Genomic DNA, 24,147 nt, shown 5'->3' with positions numbered 1-24,147 from the left:
CTCTAAATTTAAAATCGTATGTATTAGGCATCCATGTGTACGTCCTTTCTCAACTAGTCTATACAATGGAAGGATTGGTAGTTCCTACCCCTAAATTTAAAATCGCCTCTAAATTTAAAATCGTATGTATTAGGCATCCATGTGTACGTCCTTTCTCAACTAGTCTATACAATGGAAGGATTGGTAGATTTAGAGCAGAAATGGAGGTGTTGGAAGGATTGGTAGATTTAGTGCAGAAATGGAGGTGTTGGTTCCCCTTGGTTGGATGACTAATTGCCTCACATGAAATAGCTAGTCTATACAATAGAAAGTTTGGTAGATCATGGAATAACTAGTCTATATAATGGAAGGATTGGTAGATTTAGTGTGGAAATGGAGGTGTTGGTTCCCTTTGGTTGGATGACTGACTAATTGCCTCACATGAAATAGCTAATTTATACAATAAAAGGTTTGGTAGATTTAATGTGGAAATGGAGGTGTTGATTCCCCTAATGACTGACTAATTGCCTCACATGAAATAGCTAGTCTATACAATAGAAGGTTTGGTAGATTTAATGCGGAAATGGAGGTGTTGATTCCCCTTGGCTCAGTAGGGGTTGCTAGTCAATAATCAATGAAGATATTGACATCTCTGAGAGGGGGGTGAGTGTGGATATACTGTCACTGTGGATCCTTGGAACCTTGGGGGATAAATGGGGATAAAATAGCCACTAAAGGCTCTTTTATCAAGCAATTGCCCCTTTTCCAGTTGGCTTAAGGGGAGAGAAATAAGGTGCGCTGCATCTATAATATTTTGATATGAAAGAATTTGCATTTATTTTTCTCCCCTTTAGTACAAGATTCATCGTCTTGAGAAAATTTATGAATTTGCAATGATGGAATATGAGCATATGATTGAGTGAAAATTGCTAATATTCACTTAAAAACGTTTTAATATACTTTCACTAATGGATTGAAAGTGTTCATACTTTTTTATTACAAGAATCTAAGCAAAACTTACCAAGATCTTTCATTTTCAACTATTTCACAAGTTATTCCTTAAGCCAATATAGAGAGAATGTTTTTTCTATCATAATTAAATCATCAATGTATACTCTAACCAAAATGTTTTTGTGAAAAACATAAATGTTCTAATGTGTAGAAACTCAACATTAGAAAAAAGCTATTTAAAATAGTATACTACAAGGATTGTTTAAAACCATAGATGGATTATTTTAACTTAAACATATAAGTCTCTTTGCCTTCCATTTCAAAAGTATGAGATTATTGAATGTATATTAATTGCTCCAATTCTCCATTTAAAAAATCATTCTTTTCTACTCTACAACTAAATAATAATTGCAAAAACCAAAAGTATGAAAACCATCTTAATGCAAGATGAGTTGGAATTTTTTAAAGATTAATTTATATACTCTATCCACTCAGAAAGTATGTAAGGTGCAAGCAAACTTGTGCTCCACATACTTAATCTAATTATGAAATTTATTGATCTTTTAATTTAGGAAAATCATGGCTGAGAAACAATAAAAATCATTAGTAATTAGAAAATAATAACAAGTTTCATTCAGGATTTACTTAGTGAAGATATAAACTAAATTTAGAATTAAATTACCTTGAGTCTTGGCATTTTAGAAGAGTGATTTTTTCTTCATTTTACCCTATATACATGCTTCATAATTGTCCATTATCACTCTATTGAGGGAGGGAACTTTATATATTAAAGAATTGACTTCCTTAACTTAATACCATTTAGCATGTGTAAAGCAAGCATGCCATAGATGCAAAATAGAAGCATCAATCATATTTATTATATTTACTAATATTTAAAGTTGTGAAGAGAGATAGTAAAGTCCTTTTTTAGTAATTGTAAATCTTAGGTACTTGAAATCAACACTATTGCAGTGAAAACAAGAATAAACACTTTGACTTATAAGTTGAGAAATTTATATCAAATTTTAAATTAAGCTAGGTATAAACAAAACACCTCTTAACTCCATTAGACAAATTCATAAACAACAATACGTAAAGACTCACCATTAGCTATGCTTACATCTACTGGAAAATTTCTATATGTTATTTTTTGTAAGAAAACCTTATTTGCTATTATACATTTAATCCAAAAGTTGCTCATCTAGTGCATTTTCTTTTTTATTCGTTTTAAACCAATATTAGATTTAGACACAAAACACACATGGATTTAAGTTGCAACCGAAAAGTTCCTAAAGAAAATCTATAATACTTATTATATATCGTGCCTGAGTGCGGGTACTTAAAGCAGGGAACAATTATCTAACCTTTTTTTTACCTACTTATTTGAGTGTAACACCTTTAATAGCTTGAAAGACCCTTTTTCTAATGATTGAGCTGCAATTGTTATAAACTTTTCTAAAAAGTTCTTCTTTCTTGTGAATTTTCCAAAATCTCTACCCTCATAAATGTCAATGAAATTTTTATAATGTTGGATTTGTAATCCTAAATAGTTGTTGTTTGGATTAAAGCAACCCTGAAAAAGAAAATGCCCTTATAACATTTGCAAAGTTAGACTTTATACTTTGAAGCTTTTTCCATTACTTTTTATAATTTATTATTTGCCAAAATATGTTTATTTTCGATGCCAATAACTACTCATAATAAATTAAATGAAACATTCGTTATACCTCAGCTGAAGTTGTGGCATTTTTTACTTTTAAAATGTTTTCATATTTGACTCTCTTAATCAAGATCATCCTTGTGGTGTCATCAACATCTTTGAAATCCTCTACACTTTTCATATTTTATTTTTTTGCTTTGGGGACCACTTCTTAAATATTACTTTATTTCTGCTTTAATAGTGGCCACTCCTTTCCAATGGCTAACTTAAAAACTTTTTTTCTTTTTAACAACAATTAAAAAATATCTAAAATCATTTTTATGAGATAAAAGAAGTTTTAATCCCTCAAATTCACTAGACTTTCCCATCATTTACAAATTAGTATCCCTTGTTTTAATAGCCCCTTCACAATCTCCTCACCACTTACAACATTGGCTTAAAAAAATATTTCTTCTACCTTTACTTTTTTAATACCAAGAATATACAATTATTTTTCAAACCCCAAAGTGTTTAACCTTAAGATGTTTATATGTTTAAGACACACATATGTATTAATCAAAGGGATATAATACTTATGTACTCCCTTTATAAGTCATGGTGATGACTATGTTCCAATAGAGGCATTAATCAAGAATAAGAAAACATAGACACCATTGATGGGAGTATTATAATTATTATCTTCTTCAAAATGACACTTTTAAATCTCTTGATCTCATGTTCATAGTGGGCACTGTGGGACCATGTATCTAATATATAAATGAAAGAATATTTTGCATGCCTTCCAAATGGCATATATGCAAAAACAATTCTTGGAATATTTTTTTAGAGACTTTAGAAATCCTAGAAGATGGTGTCATGCTTGATGTTGTGGCTGAACACCTTAAACTCACTGGAGAAAAAGAAATAACACCCTCCAAATGGACAAGCATTGGAAACCCCGTACAAAAATATTTATGGTATACTTTGGTCAGCTGTGTATGAAGCAATGGAAGAGCCCATTTTCTAGCACAACCTGGTGAACTACTCAACACTAATCTTGGGAGGCAGTTGGCCCTTCTAAAGCATATTCTGGTGAGTATGCTTAAGTATATTCGTTTTGTATATGCTCAGTTTTGATTTCTTATTGGCTAGGGTTCTTAGGAAGAACGCGCTTTCAATCCGGAGCCAGGGATCCAAATTCATGGGCAACAGTAGCAGCAGAAGAAGACGACGCCACCACCACCACCAGCAGCATCCGCCAGGTCCGATCTATCCCCCGCTCCCTCCTCCTCCGCCCGGCTATCACACCGAGATCGCTCCTTGCCCCCATATGGTCTCACCATACTACTATCGTCCTCCTCGCCCCGGGAGCTATTTCTTCCAGCAGCAGCAAGGATATTACGGGACTCCAGCGCCACCGCCTCCTCCGCCAAGGCTTCCCGCTCCTCCTCCCCAGCTCTTCCTGCCAGCGCCGCGGACTCCCCTGCCTTGGAATGGATCTACTGCCATTGTTCCAAGCTCGTCAGCTCCAGCTCCAGCTCCAGTGCCCGTTCCAGAGTACCAGACCGCCAACACGGTCAGGAACGAGGTAAATCTCAACAAAGGAACGCTGCGGCTCGAGAGGGACGTGGCCATGCCTGGCAATCATGTCGTAGCGTTCTCGTTCGATGCCACCACTTCTGGAAGGTATGAAAACATCAATTTTTTCCCTTCTAGCATAGCTAGAACTTGCCTGGGAGTTCTTATCTTGCCTGGATTCATGGTTTGGTTGCCTGGGCTCATGGATTCATGCGAGTTCTTATCTTGGCTCTACTGATTAGATTAGATTTCTTGGTCGGTGGCCTGTATTTGTTTTCTGGAGTTTCGCAAGACAACTCCTCCGTTTTTCTAACGTTTTTTTTTTTTGTTACAGTATCACCGTGTTCTTCCTGTCAAAGGAAACTTCCAATGGTAGCGTGGCATCTCTCAGTAAGATGTTTCCAGCGCCTACCAGGCACCACTTCAAGAGTGGACTGGGCCAGAAGTTTAAGCAGGAAGCTGGCCTCGACTTTTCTCTCATCGACGAGCAAGATCTCTCGCAGCTCGGCACGGACAACGTCTACCCTCTCATCATCCGGATCGAGACGACTCCAAAGAATCCACCACCCGACGCTGCCGAATCCCCCGAGCCCGTGGGTGGAGCACTCAAGAAGTGGATCCACTGTCAACAGACGTATGCCGTGATACGAAAGATTGAAAGAGACGGGGACGAGGGTGAGCTCCAAGTTCGAGTTGTCAAGCAGATCATCTGGGTGGATGGCGTTCGCTACGAGCTCCAGGAGATTTTCGGGATTGGTGGCAGTGAAGCGAGCAACAACAGCAGCGATTCTTCTGGGAAAGAATGCGTGATTTGCTTGTCCGAGCCCAAGGACACGACTGTCTTGCCGTGCAGGCATATGGTAAGTTCTTCGATTGGTTTGTTCTACTTTGGTTCTAACTTTGATTCTTTTTTTTTTTTTTTTTTTCTCAGTGTATGTGTAGCGATTGTGCCAATGTGTTGAGACACCAAACAAATTTATGCCCGATTTGCAGATGCCCGGTTGAAGAACTTCTACACATCAAAGTTTGAGAAAGAGAGGTTTTGTCTTTCGTGTATGTAATGTAAATAAAGAGCTTGACAATTGGTTTTCGACACGTGGCGTTGTAGAGTTTTAGGGTTTAAGCGAGGCGGGATTTCTTCTCCCTCGAGGCGCTTGATTCCACGGCGATGCAGTTCTTGGCGGATTTTGCCGTGGATTTCGATCAATGTCGGAATCTCCGGTGAGAAATTTCGCGAAATCTTTGCTTCGATTGACCAAATTTCGTTTCTCAGGCTCGGCGGCGAGGATTTGGTATCAAGAATGCGGCTTGGTTGGAGGGATTTGTCCTTCGGCTACTGGAAAGATCATACACAGTAAGTTGTTTGCTTGGATGATCGTCGAGAGAATTTTAGAATGGACTTTTTCAAACTTGTTTTTAGTTGAGTCGACACGTAGCGTGCTAGTAATACTTAATACTTAGCCCCTTTCTCTCACATTTTGTTCTTGGTGATGCTTAGCGCTTCGCATGACGACTTCCACCGCCAGTGATAAGCTTTCTTTCGATGGGATTGTTGGGTTTTTTGTGGAGGCTGGTGTGGTCCAGCTTCGTCTTCAGGTAGCCGGGAGTTTTGGTTTTTTTTTCTACGATATGAATTGTGTGCTGCGTTGCTAGGTGTGGAAGACAAAGCTCGCTGCATTGGGAGGAAAGATAGAAGATCACGTAACAAAACAGCTGACTCACGTCTTTGCTGTTTCTTCGCAACACTTGGACCAGAGCAAGGATTGGAAGAGATTGAAACGGCTGAAACGGCTTAAAGTGGTGAGTTCCTTATTTCTTGCTGGATATGTTTCTCACATTCTCTTTTTCAGTCATTTTTGAAATACGACTGGCTGGAAGACTGTCTCAAGGCAGGGCAAAGGTTGCCTGCAGAGTCTTACAATTTGTTTCAGGATTATCATGGTGCCTCAGCTGAAGAATCCGCTGGCACTGGAACTGATTGCACAGCGACTGACGAGAGTGCTACTGAATCCTTAAACTCAGACACTGATGCTGCCATCAGTGATACTAAACGTGAAGAATGGAGGTCTGCACTCGTATTCCCAAAGGAACCTGATGATTCCGCGGGGCAAAATGAGGTAAGCGGCTCTTTTTATTGGTCTCGTGTTTGATATCTAGATTGTGTAACAGATTTATGCTCCTCCAAACCTCAACCAAAATATTACAGGCCCTTTTGGAGAACTCCGGGACATATACAAAAACGGTGAGCATTTCTGTTGGCAAGAGTACATCAAAACGTTCATGAACGTTTTTCAGGTCTTGGAGACAACAGAAGATCTTATAGCTATCACAAGGCGATATCCTATCTGGAAAAGCTACCATATCAAGTTACGAGTGTATACCAAGTGAAGAATGCTCCATCAATCGGGAAGTCGCTACAGAATCACGTACGTATTTACTTCTTTTTCGTGTTTCATGTTGTCGGTTCACAGATCCAGGAAATTCTATCCACTGGGAAACTTTCAAAACTGGAGCATTTTAGAGACGATGAAAAGGTGCGTTTGTAAACGCTGTAATTCTGAAGACTTGACATCCTGAGATTTACAGGTGAAAACTGTTTCTCTTTTCGGTTCAGTGTGGGGGATTGGGCCATCGAACGCTTTGAAATATTACGAGAAAGGTCATCGTTCCTTGGAGGACTTAAGGCATGACGAGTCACTTACACGTACCCAACGGCTTGGGCTGCAATATTTCGAGGATATCAACGCAAAAATTCCACGCAGCGAGGTATCCAATTTAGAGATTTGTCCTCCTGAGTGACATTTCGTTCTAGGCGAACTACGTGGAAAATCTGGTGCAAGAAATTGCTAGTGCTATTCAACCCGGGGTATCGTGTTATTGATTATATGTTTTTTCACTCGGCTTATCCTTGCGTTGTAGATATCCGTTGTTTGTGGAGGTTCTTATAGACGTGGGAAGTCGCTGGTAGGGGATATGGACATGATTGTCACTCACTCGGATGGCACAAGGTCTGCTTACATTGTTATGAGTTTTGACTGAAAGTTTACTGCAGTCACAAGGGATTCCTGAGGCGCTTAATCCAACGACTGAAAGACATTGATTTTCTCACCGAAGACTTGCTGATTGGTTACCACGAGGTAGAAATAACACTTCCCTGTGCTAATGAGATGAACAACATTGCAGGAACTGAACGACGATGCTGTGGATACTTACTTTGGGTTATGCAAGTATCCGGGAAGAGAGCAGCGGCATCGTATTGATTTTAAGGTTTGTGTTTCAAACGATCTTTTGATTATCACAGATTCTACTCAGGTGTACTCTTGGGAGCAATATCCATTTGGCCTCATTGCTTGGACTGGCAACGATGTTCTAAACAGAAGGTACATACGTAGCGTTAACGATGAGAAATAGCATTGCGATTTTTGTTGCTTCACAGGCTGCGAATTCTAGCTAATGAAAAAGGATACAAACTAGATGATACTGGCTTGTATAGAACTATTTTGTATGAGAAGCACAAGCGTCACAAGGTTAGTAAACTGTTTACATGCTACTCTATGGAAACAAGCTTCTGCTATCTTCAGGTCGATAGCAAAGGCGCTCGAGTCATCTGCAAGAACGAGAAAGAAGTCTTCGAGTTCGTAGGCCATCCTTGGTTGGAGCCCAACGAGAGGAACCTTTGAAAAATCTTCCAGAGGTGACCATTTTCGTTGCTATGAATTGTCAGATAAAACTCGTTGAAATGTATGGCAGGACCGGCGACTTGAAGCGAGCCAGAGAAGTCTTTGATTCCATCAAAGACAATGCCAGAGACTCTTTCTCGTGGGAGACTCTCCTCTACGTCTACTGCCGCAACAAAAACTTGAAAGAGTCCAGGCAGACCTTCGAGCAAATGCCGGACAAAACTCTCGTGGCCTGGAACATGATGCTCACTGCAAACGCTCGTAATGGTGAGCTGCGCGAGGCTGAGCGACTGTTTGAGGAAATGCCCGGACGAAACATCGTCTCGTGGACGTCCATGCTCGCAGCGTACGCTGCTAACGGGGAATTCGAGCTTGCGGCGAGGTTCTTCTCCGCCATGCCCGAGAAGAACTTAGTGTCATGGAATTCGATGCTCTCGATCCGCTCGAAACTTGGCGATATTGACGCTGCGAAGGTTTTGTTCGATCGAATGCCGCAGTGGAGTTTAGTCTCGTGGACGTGTTTGCTTTCGGCAAATGCCGAAGGTGGCGAACTCTTACACACAAAGCTGGTATACGGCTCCATGCCGGAGCTGGATATTGTGTCTTGTACGGCTATCATGCGAGTTTATGCTAACCACGGCTGCTTTGATGAAATCGCGGTTGTTTTTAATGCAATGCAAGAGCGGGATATCATCGCATGGAACGTTCTTCTTCTTGCAAATGCCACAAATGGGCAACTTTTCGAATCTGAAAGAATCTTTAAATCCATGCCAGAGAGAAGCTTGTCTTCGTTCACGTCGCTACTGGGGCTATATTCCAATGATGGTTTAGTTCAAGAGGCAGAGAATCTTTTTAACTCTATGCCAGAGAGGGATTCCATTTCCTGGAACGCAATGCTCGCGGCATATTCCCAAACTGGGAATCTAGAACTCGTCAAGTGTACGTTTGACCAGATGCCAGTCCACGACGTTGTGTCGTACACGTGCATGATGGGAGCATATTCGCAACATGGGAATCTCGACTGTTCAGTGGACCTGTACGAAAGAATGCCCTACCGGGACTCGAGATTGTACGAATTAATAACTTGGACATATGCCCACAATGGGCAAATGGGTCTAGCAAAACGTACACTGTACGAAGCTCCAGAGAAGACAATGCCGACGTGGAATTCCGTACTACTAGGATATACCTACAACAGACATGTTTTCCACGCCGAGATACTCTTCCGTGCAATGCCCCAAAGGGACCTTGTGACGTGGACTGCCTTGCTGGCGGCATATGCCCAAAATGGGCATTTTTACCACGCACGCTATCTTTTTACTCTAATGAATTTCGACGTATCACCGGACTCTATTTGCTTTGTTTTGCTGCTAATTTCCACTAGCTACATTGGACAGCTCTCCATAGCAAGGAGTTTCTTTCTTTCCATGGTTTTAGACTTTGGCATCTCTCCATCTAAGCAACATTATAGCGCTATGATAGATCTACTGTCCAGGGCCGGCCACGTGGAGGGCGCCCAAGAGCTCGCGCGGACGATGCCCTACGTCCCAGAGGCGGTAGAGTGGCGATGCGTGCTGTTTGGAAACATCCAAGGATATTCCGCTAGCGCGGGTGATTATTCCGCCACCGCCTCGGCATATACCGTTAAATGCCGTAAGCTTTGAGCAGGATATCTCCAAAATTTGCGTGTTTGTGTGGAGGAGGTGAAGGCGGCTCCAGGGCTCCGGTAAGCGCTCGCGTGCCAATCCAAAGCTCTTGCGCTGGCCGCGCTCTCGCGGATTGGCGACGAGGTTTTGGTTAGATTTCGTGCGTTTCGGATTCTAGGGTTTTTGGATTCTCGCGGCCGCTTGCTGTGCGCGTGAGTAATCGGTGAATTCCAGCTGCTGTGGCGCTGCTTGGATTGCGGCGTTTCCCGCTCGAGGCATTTGTGTGGCGGCACGGTTTCCTGCACAGAGCATTGATTTTTTCGTGTTTTTTTCTTTGCTGGACTTAATATTTTTTCTCTGGTTTGCTTTCTTCGCTGAAAGTCTAAATTTCTTCTCTGCTTTTGGTTGCTGGTTTGATTCCTTTTGCGATTTTTTTTCTCGAACTCAAGATTTTTTGTTTTGCAGAAACCAAGATCTTCCAATAAGTCGAGAAACATGGCGGCCGGAGCACTTTCTCAGTCTCCAGCCCTGTCGGCTGGGATTCGCAGCGTTCCCGCAAGCCGGCAACAAAAATCCAGTAGAACAAGAAGAGGTACTGTGAGTATGATAAGAGGCTCGAATCATGGCCAAGTCCGAGCAGCCTTTATCACGAGAACGAGGACGCTACAAACGTATGTCGGCATGCGAAAGCCAAGTCCCTTGGATTCTCTAGCAACGAGAACTTGCAAGGATTGGAACTCAGTGGTTTCAAGTGTTTCCACCAGCGGGGGAAGAGGTGCTTCTCGTGGTGTGGTTGTCGCTATGTTCGAGCGCTTCACCGAGAAAGCCATCAAAGTTATCATGCTGGCACAGGAGGAGGCTCGCAGGCTGGGACACAATTTTGTAGGCACTGAACAGATTCTTCTGGGTCTTATCGGAGAAGGGACCGGTATCGCTGCCAAGGTTTTGAAGTCCATGGGAGTTAATCTCAAGGAAGCTCGGGTGGAGGTTGAGAAGATTATTGGAAGGGGAAGTGGTTTTGTTGCCGTGGAGATTCCTTTCACTCCTCGCGCAAAGCGTGTATTGGAGCTTTCTCTCGAAGAAGCACGCCAGCTGGGTGAGTGGTCGTCTTGCTTGAAAGCTTTTGCAGCTCACAACGTGTTATTCTTTTGTCTTTTGTCTCACAGGACACAATTACATCGGGTCGGAGCATTTGCTTCTTGGACTTTTGCGAGAAGGAGAAGGTGTGGCAGCTCGTGTGCTTGAAAACCTGGGAGCTGATCCTGGAAACATTCGGACGCAGGTAAACCTAGCTAATTGAAGTAACAAGAAAAAACATTCGTGTTGTTTTTCAGGTTATTCGAATGGTCGGAGAGAGCACAGAGGCTGTTGGTGCGAGTGTCGGCGGAGGTAGCAGTAGCAACAAGATGCCAACGTTGGAGGAGTATGGCACGAACTTGACAAAACTAGCAGAAGAAGTAAGTGCCCGTGTCTGGAGAACTTGTCAAGTAGCTCAAGTTTTTATTTTTTGCACAGGGTAAACTAGATCCCGTGGTGGGAAGGCAGCAACAAATTGAGCGTGTTACACAAATTCTTGGTCGTCGGACGAAGAACAATCCTTGTTTGATTGGAGAACCTGGCGTTGGAAAGACTGCAATTGCAGAAGGTCTTGCGCAGCGAATTGCGACAGGAGACGTTCCTGAAACTATTGAAGGGAAAAAGGTTCTATGCATTTTCTTTGAAAAATGTCCTTGCATATTGACTTTGAATATTTCAGGTCGTTACATTAGACATGGGACTGCTTGTCGCCGGGACAAAGTACCGTGGAGAATTTGAAGAGCGTCTGAAGAAACTCATGGAAGAAATTAAGCAATCCGATGACATTATTCTTGTTATCGATGAGGTGCATACTTTGATTGGAGCTGGCGCTGCTGAAGGAGCCATCGATGCGGCCAATATTTTGAAGCCTGCTCTTGCTCGTGGCGAACTTCAGGTAAATATTTGTATCGTGAAACTTGTGCTAATTCCAGTTTTTGCCAGTGCATTGGTGCTACGACCATTGACGAGTACAGGAAACATATAGAGAAGGATCCCGCCCTGGAAAGACGATTCCAGCCAGTTAATGTGCCGGAGCCCACCGTCGACGAAACCATTCAAATTCTCAAAGGACTGCGAGAGCGATATGAAATCCATCACAAGCTACGGTACACAGATGAGGCGCTTGTCGCTGCTGCTCAGCTGTCTTACCAGTATATCAGCGACCGTTTCCTTCCGGACAAGGCCATTGATCTTATCGACGAAGCTGGTTCTCGCGTCCGACTGAGACACGCACAGGTGACGCTGTTTTTAGTCTTGGACATCGCAACTAACACGTTTTCTGTTTCTTTCTTTCTGTAGCTGCCTGAAGAAGCCAGAGATCTTGACAAGGAACTCAGGCAGATCACCAAAGAGAAAAACGAAGCTGTGCGTGGACAAGACTTTGAGAAGGTCCGTCGTCTTTACTTAGGCCATTTTATTTTACATGGTAATTGACTGATTTTTATTCTGGCAGGCTGGCGAGCTGAGAGATCGCGAGATGGAGCTCAAGGCACAGATCTCAGCCATCACCGAGAAAGGAAAAGAGAAGTCCAAGGCAGAAACCGAAGCCGGCGAAACAGGTCCCTTGGTCACAGAGGCCGATATCCAGCAGATAGTGTCAGCATGGACAGGCATTCCCGTGGAGAAAGTCTCAACCGACGAGTCGGACAGGCTGATGAAAATGGAGGAGACGCTCCACCAGCGCGTCATTGGACAGGACGAGGCAGTGAAGGCGATCAGCCGAGCCATCCGCCGCGCTCGCGTCGGCCTCAAGAACCCGAACCGTCCCATTGCAAGCTTCATTTTCTCCGGTCCTACCGGTGTTGGAAAGTCGGAGCTCGCAAAGGCCCTGGCGGCGTACTACTTCGGCTCGGAGGAGGCCATGGTCAGGCTCGACATGAGCGAGTTCATGGAAAGACACACGGTGTCAAAGCTCATCGGCTCGCCTCCGGGATACGTTGGCTACACAGAGGGAGGCCAGCTCACAGAGGCCGTGAGGAGGCGTCCTTACACCGTGGTGCTGTTCGACGAGATCGAGAAAGCTCACCCGGACGTGTTCAACATGATGCTCCAGATCCTCGAGGACGGGAGGCTCACGGACAGCAAGGGACGAACGGTGGACTTCAAGAACACGCTGCTGATCATGACCTCCAACGTGGGAAGCAGCGTGATCGAGAAGGGTGGCGGCGGCATTGGCTTCCAGCTCGACTACGGCGAGAAGGACAGCAGCTACAACCGGATCAAGACGCTGGTGAACGAGGAGCTCAAGCAGTACTTCAGGCCCGAGTTTTTGAACCGTCTGGACGAGATCATCGTGTTTAGGCAGCTGACCAAGACGGAGGTGAAGGAGATTGCGGATATCATGCTCAAGGAGGTGTTTGAGCGGCTCAAGAAGAAGGAGATCGATCTCCAGGTGACGGAGAGGTTTAGAGACCGGGTGGTGGACGAGGGATATAGCCCGAGCTATGGAGCTCGGCCGCTGCGAAGGGCGATCATGAGGCTTCTCGAGGATAGCATGGCCGAGAGGATGCTGTCCGGGGAGGTGAAAGAGGGCGATTCGGCGATCATAGATGTGGACTCTGAAGGAAACGTGACGGTGCTGAACGGAACTGCTGGAACCGCATCGAGCTCGAGCATTGAAGCTCCTGCTGGAGTTGCTTAAAACTCTCCCTTTTTTTTTCTTTTTTCTTCTTTTTCCCTTTTTAGCCAGATCCCTTGGAAGTGGGAGAAGTGTATAAACAGTATTACTATTATTATTGGCAATTGCAGTAAAAACCAAGTAGAATGGTCTATAAAATCAATTGGTCTTTCTACTCTTAGACTTAATGAATATACTTGGAATTTATTTGAATATTCTAGAATATTTTACCATTTAACAGTTGTTATTCATTTAGATTAATTTTGTATTTATAATTTATAAACATTCTTAAACACTTTCTAGTATATTCTGATTTATTTCACCATATTATAAACTTCCATTTCATAAATCAAATTATTAAATAATAATTAATTAGCAAACCATGCCTTGATGCATGCAACACTTAGCAAATTATTTTATAAAATATAAAGTACAAGAGGAATTCATATTAAATTTCACAATTCTTATTTGGTCCATATTCATAAAATTCAACAGTATGATCGACATGTTTGTAACAACCTGTAAAAGACCACCAATCCCAGCCACTCCAACCAGTAGTGGTGTATTTTGCTGTGCCAATAAAAACTATTGCTTGCAAATCATCACTGTCTATTTGAAAATCATCTGCTTCTTCTATTGGATTTGGAGTTATTGCTTCTTTGAAAGACTTTGATTTGTTATATATAAATATATAGGCATTTCCTTTATGTTTAGATCTGTAATAATCTAATTTACAAGTCATTATTTTTTTCCAATCAGTATTCCAACAGTGATTAAATCCTTGAGAAAGAGTAACAATTATAAAACTTGTATACAGTAAAAGTGAAAAAAAACTAAATAAATAAAACTTTGGAAATGCCATGGGCGGAAAGCATGAATACGTTGTATTTGTATATAATAAAAATATTAAACTAAACACAAAAGCTCAGATACCATTTATGAGAAACAGTGTATATGAATTATATAGACACATGTAAAAATCTTTCTCCTATGGTTCTCAGTAGGTTTAGAACAACAGATTTTAATACAAATAAACATTATAAAATCTTGCAGTGTTTAGAATTTTTCTAGCGCCAACAACTAAAATCCAATTACGAAATATATTTGTAAGATTGACCAATGTTAATGTAGGACTAGGCAGCTCTAAACTTAGTGATAGTGCTGGATGCTGGGAGTATCATTGAAAACTTGGAGAAAGCTAGCTGGAGATTCTTGGTGCTTACATGTATAATCAAAACTTGACATAAAATCTAGCAAGGGACAAACGAATCGAATGGAATCGATTCATTTGTGCTCTAGCAATCCATCTACAAATTAATCCACTTAACACTTTCGTATATGGAGTTGATTCCACACCCAATATTCCTTTTACATATGTTAACAACTAGTCACCGAACGAACTAGTGGATCATAGAATTTTGACCGACGTGGAACATTGCGAAGCAGCCACGTGGATTCCTCCGACACCAAAGGGTCAAAAGGCCGCGTGAGATTTTCATTTTTAGGTCTGAGCGTGAGGCGGTCTCGGCGGGTCTCGGCGATGGCGGCAGTGCAAGTGGGATCTTCCAGCAGCGGCGGATTTGCGAGCAGCTCGTACCGGGCGCAGCAATCCAGCGTCGGTGCCAAGCGCAGCATCCACTTCACGGTAGGGAAATTTGGGCAAGATGTGGCTAGATCTGAGCTCCCTCTCTCGTCTCTCTCGCAGGCTTCCACAAGTTTCTTTGGGAAGAGGGACTCGCTGAGGATAAAAAATGGGTTTTCCAGGCCGGGAAGAGGTCCGTGTCACATTGTCAAAGCTCAGAGTGGAAGAAGTAGTGCCACTTCCATGGTCGGTCCTTGGGAGCCCGAGTCGCCCATCGGCCAGTTCCTAGTCTCGCTGCTCCAGAGCCATCCTCATCTCTTCCTAGAAGCAGCCGAGCAGCACATCCAGCAGCTTGCCGCTGATAAGAACGCCGCGGCTGAGAAGTCGACCAATTCTTCCGGCTCAGAGCTCGTCCTCTACAAGTAAGTTTCTCTCTTACGTAGAAAAGAGAAGTTTGTCAATGGAAAGACGTAAGCCAACTCTCTCTTCTATTTTCCTTTCTCAGGAGAATCGCGGAAGTTAAAGAACAGGAGCGCCAGAAAGCGGTCGTGGAAGTGATCTATTCTCTAGTCGTCCAAAAGTTCCTCGACTCGAGGCTGGCTCTGGTTCCCAAGATTCCGAGCCTCCCCGCGAACCAAAAGGTGGACACCAACTGGCAATCCGTGCAGGGCGACATGGAATCGATCCACTCGGCCGAGGTTCTTGAGGTCGTGAGAGACCACCTCGGGATGATCCTCGGCCGCCCCTCGCCGCACTACCAAGAGCCATACACTCTGGTCCAAGCCAGCAAGATGAAGATCGGCCATCTCTATGCGGCGACGGTGGTGTTTGGCTACTTCCTCCGGCGTCTCGACCAGAGATATCAGCTCGACCTGAGCATGAAGAAAGCTCTGAGCAGCGACAAACACGAGGACGAAGAACAAGGAGTGGAGTCAGGGCCGGGAGTGTCCGAGGAGCTCGACTTTAAGACTGACGCAGAGGGAGAGAAGCTGGCGGCCGAGGCAAACGCGGCAGTGCAAGCGATGCAAGCGGCAAAATCGTCGACCACTCGAGGCGGGCTTGGAGGATCCGGAGTTTTCCCGCAGCTGGGATGGAAGCCGAGCAAGCTCAAGAGCTATGTCATGTCGCTGGACCCGGAGAGCTTGCAGAGGTTTGCGACGCTGCGTTGCAAGGAGAGCTTGGACGTTGTGGAGAGGCAGACACAGGCGCTGTTTGGCAAGCCCGAGGCGGAGATCGCCCCGGATGGATCCGTGGTTTTGCTCGCCGGTGACTCGTTTACCATCAGCTTGTCCGGGCTGAGGAGATTGGTGACGGAAGCGGTGGTGTTTGGGAGCTTCTTGTGGGACGCTGAGGCTCACGTTGATTCTCACTACAACTTGGTTGGGTAAGATGTCTGTGACACCCCCTTGAACTTGGAGTTTGTAGCAATCTGTATTGGAGCTTGCGAGCACCAGCTTCTTTTCAAACTGTGTTGATTGAATGTTACATCTTTGGAATGCCCTTATATATATACTCTAGCAAAAATCTAGAATTTAATTTTGCAATTTTAACCTTACTAGGTTAATTGAGTAAAATAGTTAAATAATAGTTTATAATGAATTTTCTGGCAAATAGTAGACAGGTAGACAATTATATAAAATTAAATGTCTTAATCCATACCTTAGAAAACATGATATGGTATTTTACTAATTCAATTCAAGATTTAAAAAGTCATTAACTACATATATATTAATAATAGCTACTTTTAGTTACACATTTTTCTTTTATCTGCTTAAAATCTTAGTGCTTTAGATTTCTTCACATCAATACTGAATCTATATTAATAAAAAATTTAGTAATATATTAATTTAGTAATATATTTTGTCCAAGTAGTAATATATTACTGTTCTTAAAATCATAAAGCATAGTGAGAGGGATAAATTAAGATTATCAAGACTCATAATACAAAGGATGGTTCATGTTGTCCTGGTAAGATTATGTATAAATATCAAAATTGCCAAAAAAAATTTACATTTTTTGTATTTACTAGCATTTCTTGGGAAATAATTTTCTTCTAAGCTTAAAAAAATCCAATACAAGTACCATACATAGAGAGAGAATAATAGGAGAAAAATAAAAACAAGAGACAGCTGGTGTTTTGGTATCATAGTACTGTTAAATCAACTTAAGAAAGTGTTAACAATGTTTTTTGTCCTTATTGTTGAAACTTCATTTAAATCATAGTCCATTTCCATTTAACAACAAGTGTAATAGACATAATAAAATTCTCTTCAAATATGGGATTAGTAAAGTTTTGTTCATTCATCCTTATTTTGGTGTTAGGATTTACATGTTCTATAATCTTTACTATTGCTCAAACTTTTGACCATTGTTGGAATCCTGTAAATATGCAAAGTTCTATGATGTGTAAATTAGATTATTACAACTCAAAACTCAAAAAAAAAAAGGTAAATATTTTTATATATAATCAAGCAAATGAGAACGACTTCAACGAAAAAACAGATCCAAATCCAATAATAGAAAGTGAAGATTTCTCCATGGGTTATGAAACTTATCATGTAATAATTTTTACTGGTGCAGCAAAATATACCACTACAGGTTGGGGCGGTTGGTATATGTGGTCCTTCAGAGGTTGTTTTGAACATGCTGAACATACTGTTGAATTTCATGAATGTTCATAAGTTCTTAGTAAAATTTCAGGAAATGAATAGTAAATAATAATATTACACTGGACATTCCCAAGGCAGGAAGCTAGTTTTGGATTTAATTGTCAAGACAAAAGCCACTCTCATGCTCCAATACAAGTCAATCCATCCCAGCTGCGGGAAAACTCGACTCCTCTCAAGAGCTTGATGATTTTGCCACTTACACTGCCGCGTTTAGAACATGGCATCGCTCAACACGATGCTGACAATCTTCACTCAAAACGGCGGCCAAGGATCATCCGTGGTAACCTCTCGGCCGAGTGGATCCATGGATTTTACATGTTGCCGTGAACGGATTGACAGTTGCCGTCCACCTTCTCGTTCACTGTGAGGCTCGGGATCTCACCAGAGCCAGCCTCGGGTCGAGGAACTTTTGGACGAATAGAGAGTACAGATCAATTCCACGACCGCCTTCTGGCGCTGTTCTTTAACTTCTGTGATTCTCCTGAGAAAGAAAAAGTGAAGAGCGAGTTGGCTAAGTCATTGACAAACTTCTCTTTTCTACGTACGGGAGAAACTTACTTGTAGAGAACGAGCTCTGAGCCGGAAGAACTCGACGACTCCTCAGCCACGGTGATTTTATCAACGGGAAGCTGCCGGATGTGCTGCTCGGGTGGCTCCATTGGCAAGATGAGACCAAACGGCAGTGAAGAGTTTTTGTCGTACTCCGTTTTTCCTTGCTTCTTTGGTTCAAAGCCTGCAAATCCCTAGATTAAGACTTCGTTTTGTTTGCCGATATTCGTTCATCTGGCTGCCGAACTCTATGTGTGCTTTGCAAAGCATTGCTTCTCCTTTGACTTGGTATAATCCCCAGTGTGTCCGGATGCGATACTCTCTGCTACTGCCGCATCTGCCAAAAAGCTTGAGCCCCCTAACCATCAAAGCCTGTGCTCATCCAAATCTACAAGAGCTGACCAGTAGAGTTTATGGGTTGTATGTATATTTGGGTTTAGAGACCTTTTTTATATTTTTTCTTGGATTGGTATAAGGAAAATTGCTATGGTGGTATGTATCCTCAAATGTAACTCCATCATAAAGGTGTCAATTTGTAACCAAGTTTTTTTCACTTCATGATGCTTTATATGAATGTTGGAAATGGCTAAGAGAAATCCTTAATTTTAAATGACAATAATTGAATTATCAAATGCAAAGTGGTGAGAATCTTGGAAACAAGACTTTAATATATAATATGATAAGCAAGGCAATTTATTCCAAAATTGCTCACCACTGTCACTCACATATCCATTCTACATTTGCAATGAAGATATCACTTAATCTATCATTGTTTTGAATATCTTCTTTATAAGCATAAAACTCTAATCCCCACTATTAATATTGCATCCACTCATAAGCCATGTAAAAGTTAGGTTTCATCACTCTAAAAGTATCTAAGAGCACTTTCTTAATAATTCCTTTCTTTATTAAATTCTTTTGAAAGAGTAAGGAGAGTCTTCAATAAAGTTAGAATTGGAATAATTCTAAAATGAGGACTTTTTTGCTCTCAATAAAAAATGAGGCTTTCTAAAGATTGAATAAAGAACTCTCACTTTTAGTTTTTCATGAAGATGAAAGAAACTTAATCACAAGTTATCATATAATGAGGAACAATAGATTAGAATAATACCTTCATTAAACTTTGCTCAACCACTCATTTTTCATGATTTCCATCAAGAATATAGAAAAGGAAAGATAAAGGAGAAAACAAAGGAAGAAAAAAAACTTAATGATGCTTAATGATATATGAAGTTTAGTGTTATATTTCCTCTCTCAAGTCCCATTTTGTTAATTGGCTAAAGAAATCATACTACATATTGAGATTAACATCTAGTCCCAAAGGGTAAAGTGTCAAAAGACAAATCTGATTTTGTTAGTTGGTTAGAAAAATCACACTATATTTTAAGATTGACATTTGATCCCGAGGGGTAAAGTGTTAAAAGATTGATCCGACTTTGTTTGTTAGATAAGAGATCAGACCATATATTGATATTAACATTTGGTTATGAGGGGTAAAGTGTCAAAAGAGTAAGGCTCTCAAGAGAGTTGTGATTATCAACTTTCTTTCACAAGGGCGTGAATTTGGATTATAAGCAATTAAAAAGAACAATGTAAGAGACTATAGGGGTTTAAATATAAAGGGAAAGAATATATTATAAGAAACCAAAAGGAATACCATAGAGGTTTAAATATAGAAAGAAAAAGCTCATTTTTCCAATTGGTTAAGGATCTTGGAATATTTAGGGTTAAGCATCTTTAGATTAGAATAGTACTAAACTGAATGACTTTCTGAGAAGTCCAAATTCAGGAGTTTACATATATTAACAAAAGTGCACCCCTTTTTCTAATTAGTTAAGCTTTGGGATACTTAGATTTAAGCATTCTTGAGTTTAAATACTATGCTAAAAGACATCCTAAAAAGTCAGAATTTACATAAGACTTAAATAAAAAATATTATAAAACTAGAAGAGAAAACTTAGAGTAGAATCACTCCACAATTAATGCTCTGATATTTTATATAAAGGAACTCCTTCTTTTATAATCATTAGATAATATTTTATGTTTTGTTGATATTATAAAATATTGCAAGAAAGGTAGTTGATTTAGATAAATATTATTAAATGGTAGTAGAAATCTTTGTAAAGCTAGAGGTATTCTTAAATATAAAATTTATATAGCAAATTATTTTATAAAGGTGGGCTTTATGTTTGTCTATGACGAGCGTTGCCTAAGTTGGGTCTTTTTTCTTTAAATGCCTAAACTTAGGCATAACTTCATTTCACCTAAATTTCCTTATTCTGCTCTACCTGGGAAGATATACAAATCAAAACATTTACCTTTTTATCAGAACTTCTTATTACTTTATTTAATAATACCACTTTTACTAATACAAGTGCTAACAATATCAATATCTCAACTACACACTTTCTCTATTTAATAATTTATTATAATTGTCAAGAGATTAATTAACAAGTTATAGTAAATGAATGTTACAACCTTTTTAACTTTCAATGAAAAAGCTCTTAAAAAAATAAGATATCAATACTAACTTATCATAATGGATCACTTTTGAGAAGTCAAAGCTATTATAATGCTATTAACTACAAATAGACTAGTGTCACTATCAACCATTTTGGGGTTGATTATCATTTAACAAAAAACTTCATAAACACATTGCTTATAATCACAAGGATATAATATAAAAAATATAATGACTTGGTCATCAATCAAGTGATATCACAAACTAAGTCTATGCTACTACCACAAAGGTTTACACTAATATCAAGTGCCAATGTAATCATAAAATATAACATAAATGCCACACTCTATTGAAAGATATTTATAACATTTAACACCACCAACTTCATTCACAATATAAACAATTTCATGCCACTCACTTTTTGACTAAACTTAAAATTAATCTAACACCAAGCTATTTAAAGAGCAATAATGAAGTTCCTTAGAAAAGAATTAAATATTGTAACTTATCAAAATGGTTTAACATTTCACTACTTTCCATCCCATGGCACACCACTCAAAGACCACTATAACCAACACATATCAATGTATGGATTCTTGATTGCATGATATGAATATAAATAATAAAATCATATTTTATTACAAATTATATTTTAGAGAAGAAAAGATGATTCACATGTTTAATCCTTCATCTATGATAATGCTCTTTTTGGATTCAACTTGACTAAATCTCTAGCTTACATTTGCACTACCTTTAGTTCAATCTAAGAAAAGAGTATAAGAAAGAACAACAATAACTACTTGAATTGATAGATTAATTCCTATAGTCTTGATTGATCCATTTATAATTTTACCTAGGAAGGATTTACTAGTAGCTACAAACCATACCACTTATAGCAAATCTGATGAAGGTTTATTTCTACCTATGGTAAGATAGTAATAATTCATAGTAGCAATTCATAATAGCAATTTATGGTAACCATTAAAAGGCTAACATTAATCCTACCAGCTTAAAGTATAATCTTATTTTGCTAATATATCTCACTCATTTGCCCAAACATAAACTTATAAAAATGATACATCTTAAATCTATCTTATGAGCTCTCATACAATATAGTTCAAAATGATAATGAAAATCTACTCTAGCAACCACATGCATACCCATTCAAATTATCATTTTCATCTCTTTATATACAATGAGACTAATTACCCAATCTCATTAGATAGTATTATGATAAATTACTATGGGATAAAGAACTTTAACCCTTGGACATGCATGCTAAAGGCAATGAAGTGGGGCTTGAGTTTCAGAGCCTTGTGCCAAACAAAAGGATGGAGGCAAACTTTAGAAGATATAATTAAGGAGTGAAAGAAAAAAAACATAGAGCAACATTGAAATAGTTTTAGAGTTTCTAACATTCTAATGCCAAAATAAACACTCAAAACAAAGCTAAATAAAATGTAGTGTTATTTAGCATATAAGTGATTTAACGTGAGGATATAAATACTTCACCAACTAGCATGGTATGGAGTTTAGACTTAGACCTAAATCAGATGTAAAACAAGAACATATACACATAACAGAAAATCAAACTATGTTTCAAGTTGATCAATTATGCTTGCTTTACCCATTATCCCTATTATACATTTAGAATTCCCTATATACCCCATTTTATATAAAAGCATGCTTTAGGCTTTCACTCTAGTCCCAAGAGTTTTTATAACAAGCTTAAAAACTTACTAAATATGGAATGATGTTAGATTATGAATTTAGACATGAGACCAACACCATCATGTTCAATACAATCTCTACATTTTGTAAATATGTCCAATTGGCAAATCTAGGCACTTTCCATAAATAACTAATTAAACTAAAATAGGATCAATACATAAAGAATGATAGTGAAAGTGCATTGGTGGACACAATAAACTATCACTTAACAAATATTAAGAGACTTGGCTCAATGTTGTAAGGTTCTTAACACTAGCAAATGCAAACAAACAACATAAATTTTTCATCACTATATCAAATATGGTTGACTAAATAATAATTTAGAATTTCCTTCCTTAGTGCCCTTTCAATCTAAGTGCATATATGCTAATTAGTTTCTCAATTAACTTGGGTAAAGATTGATAAAGGGTCTAGTAATATCAAGCTTTTGTTGTTGTGGTAGTAAAAGAAAAATATTTGAAAATACTCATTAGCAAATAGCTTTTGATACATAAAACACATTTGTGACACTCTCCTTTTTTCTTTCTCTTTTTTTGTTTTTAAGAAGCTTATTGTTTTAGTGTTAGTGATTTTCTAGATGAGTATTTCATGCTGTTAGTAGTTGTTATGCTCAATATTCAATGTCACAATATGCAAATTTAGATTTGCTTTTATAAATGATGTTTAAAAGGCTCAAAAAGTTGAGTTGTAGATCTAAAGGCTTTGATGTTTTTGAAAATCCTATATAGTTTACTAATGACTTAACATTTCAATATTTTCATTTTTAATATTACTTTGAGGATGACCTTTTTTATTTGGTAGGGACTACTATTAGTGGATCTACATCTGCCAAACTCATAATATTCCTCATTATGCTGCAAAAGGATGGTTCCATTATAGTGAATAACTCATAAGTGGATTCAAAGATGGTTCCATTATAGTCAATAACTCATAAATGGATTCTCTTGGACAATAATTCCAAGACCATTGATGTAGAGTTCCATTATAGTGAATAATTTATAAGTGGATTCTCTTGGATAATAATTCAATTGATACTTCATTATATAAACTTTTATATGTGTAAAATTTTAAATTTAGACTTTTCAAAAGGCCATTTAGCCTAATATTATTCAAACTCAATGACATATAACCCCAGATATCCCAAAACTTTGAATTGATTAAAGAAAAAAGTGTGTTTTTGTTCATAGGCCCTTTTCTTTTATATTTGAACTACCTTTATAAATTGTTTCTTGAGTTTTTTTTTTTTATAATAATGAACTAGTTATGCTAGGATTAGTATTTAATGAGCATTTTTCCATTGGTTTTAGTGAAGTATAACATTATTTTACTTAAGAAAATTATAATCCTCTTTCCCTCTCCACACAATATAAATCAAAACTAGACCTTAGCCACAAATTTTTTGAATGGACAATAGTTATATCATATGAAGAATATCATAATAGATGGGCATGGAAGATAGGCATAGCTACAATATAAACTCATAGAATCCACAGAATGGGTATTGGATTCTCAGTCATTCTGCCAAGGGCTTGATGGAATATGCTAAGGTGTCCAAGAAAACCAAGCCAATCAGGATCTGCCAGGACTGCATGTGTGCTTGTGAGGCAGATGTATGAACACCAATTTTATGAATAACACACATAGCCTTTATAGACAGTATTATGGTTTGTATTTTATTTGATGTTTGAGGTGGGTTAACCAAAGCCAGAATTGGGCATATGCAAGAGAACAAATTTGGATACAATAGTGACTAACAACTATCCTATTACTGTCTAGAATGGGCAACCCGCTATTCTGGCAGTTAACAAGTGTGCATGTGACCTTCATGGGGTTGTGCCTGAGTGGTTAAGACATGTGGCCAATCTTCTGGTCGAGTGCACATGTTCTCAAGAACAATAGGTAAAGAGCTATTCTTGGCTATAACATTTTTAATCCAACAGATACAGACGGTACGAGGCATGGACATTAGAATTGATCAGTACCAACTG

The 24,147-nt window shown here is 39.6% G+C and overlaps 5 protein-coding genes across 8 annotated transcripts; all 5 read left to right on the top strand.

The window, feature by feature from the left end:
• The first annotated feature begins 3,696 nt into the window (after positions 1–3,696).
• LOC9638803 (probable E3 ubiquitin-protein ligase LOG2) lies at positions 3,697–5,238 on the top strand. The gene is made up of 3 exons (XM_024681998.1): positions 3,697–4,255; positions 4,482–5,007; positions 5,079–5,238. Exons 1-3 carry the CDS (start codon positions 3,771–3,773, stop codon positions 5,175–5,177), a joined length of 1,110 nt encoding a protein of 369 aa, XP_024537766.1. The 5' UTR covers positions 3,697–3,770; the 3' UTR covers positions 5,178–5,238.
• A 23-nt stretch (positions 5,239–5,261) lies between these two features.
• On the top strand, positions 5,262–8,573 carry LOC9638802 (DNA polymerase lambda). Of its 2 annotated transcripts, none has more exons than XM_024681996.1 (17): positions 5,262–5,368; positions 5,421–5,501; positions 5,646–5,743; positions 5,801–5,947; positions 5,998–6,264; positions 6,317–6,389; positions 6,443–6,573; positions 6,619–6,681; positions 6,734–6,913; positions 6,960–7,013; positions 7,067–7,155; positions 7,200–7,284; positions 7,376–7,414; positions 7,460–7,527; positions 7,584–7,674; positions 7,729–7,841; positions 7,898–8,573. In XM_024681996.1, the coding sequence occupies exons 3-16, from the start codon at positions 5,654–5,656 to the stop codon at positions 7,825–7,827; spliced, it is 1,476 nt and encodes a 491-aa protein (XP_024537764.1). In that variant the 5' UTR covers positions 5,262–5,368; positions 5,421–5,501; positions 5,646–5,653; the 3' UTR covers positions 7,828–7,841; positions 7,898–8,573. The 2 variants fall into 2 exon arrangements, with proteins under 2 accessions (XP_024537764.1, XP_024537763.1); XM_024681995.1 differs by having other exon boundaries at positions 5,263–5,368; positions 7,331–7,414.
• LOC112348802 (pentatricopeptide repeat-containing protein At4g02750-like) lies at positions 7,887–9,491 on the top strand. The gene has a single exon (XM_024682022.1). It carries the CDS (start codon positions 7,887–7,889, stop codon positions 9,489–9,491), a length of 1,605 nt encoding a protein of 534 aa, XP_024537790.1.
• Positions 9,461–13,342, top strand: LOC9638801 (chaperone protein ClpC1, chloroplastic). 3 transcript variants are annotated; one of them, XM_002977115.2, is made up of 9 exons: positions 9,461–9,553; positions 9,939–10,569; positions 10,640–10,755; positions 10,808–10,930; positions 10,989–11,174; positions 11,230–11,445; positions 11,493–11,786; positions 11,850–11,939; positions 12,004–13,342. In XM_002977115.2, the coding sequence occupies exons 2-9, from the start codon at positions 9,969–9,971 to the stop codon at positions 13,189–13,191; spliced, it is 2,814 nt and encodes a 937-aa protein (XP_002977161.2). In that variant the 5' UTR covers positions 9,461–9,553; positions 9,939–9,968; the 3' UTR covers positions 13,192–13,342. The 3 variants fall into 3 exon arrangements, with proteins under 3 accessions (XP_002977161.2, XP_024537761.1, XP_024537762.1); XM_024681993.1 differs by lacking the exon at positions 9,461–9,553 and adding an exon at positions 9,562–9,685; XM_024681994.1 differs by lacking the exon at positions 9,461–9,553 and adding an exon at positions 9,573–9,696.
• Positions 13,343–14,685: 1,343 nt separating this feature from the next.
• LOC9638800 (UV-B-induced protein At3g17800, chloroplastic) lies at positions 14,686–16,257 on the top strand. Its single transcript, XM_024681997.1, has 3 exons — positions 14,686–14,812; positions 14,873–15,171; positions 15,255–16,257. Exons 1-3 carry the CDS (start codon positions 14,708–14,710, stop codon positions 16,135–16,137), a joined length of 1,287 nt encoding a protein of 428 aa, XP_024537765.1. The 5' UTR covers positions 14,686–14,707; the 3' UTR covers positions 16,138–16,257.
• Positions 16,258–24,147: the final 7,890 nt, after the last annotated feature.

This window comes from Selaginella moellendorffii, unplaced genomic scaffold (assembly GCF_000143415.4).
Source record: "Selaginella moellendorffii unplaced genomic scaffold, v1.0 SELMOscaffold_33, whole genome shotgun sequence".
NCBI lineage: Eukaryota > Viridiplantae > Streptophyta > Lycopodiopsida > Selaginellales > Selaginellaceae > Selaginella > Selaginella moellendorffii.
This window is presented reverse-complemented; position numbering and strand designations above follow the sequence as displayed.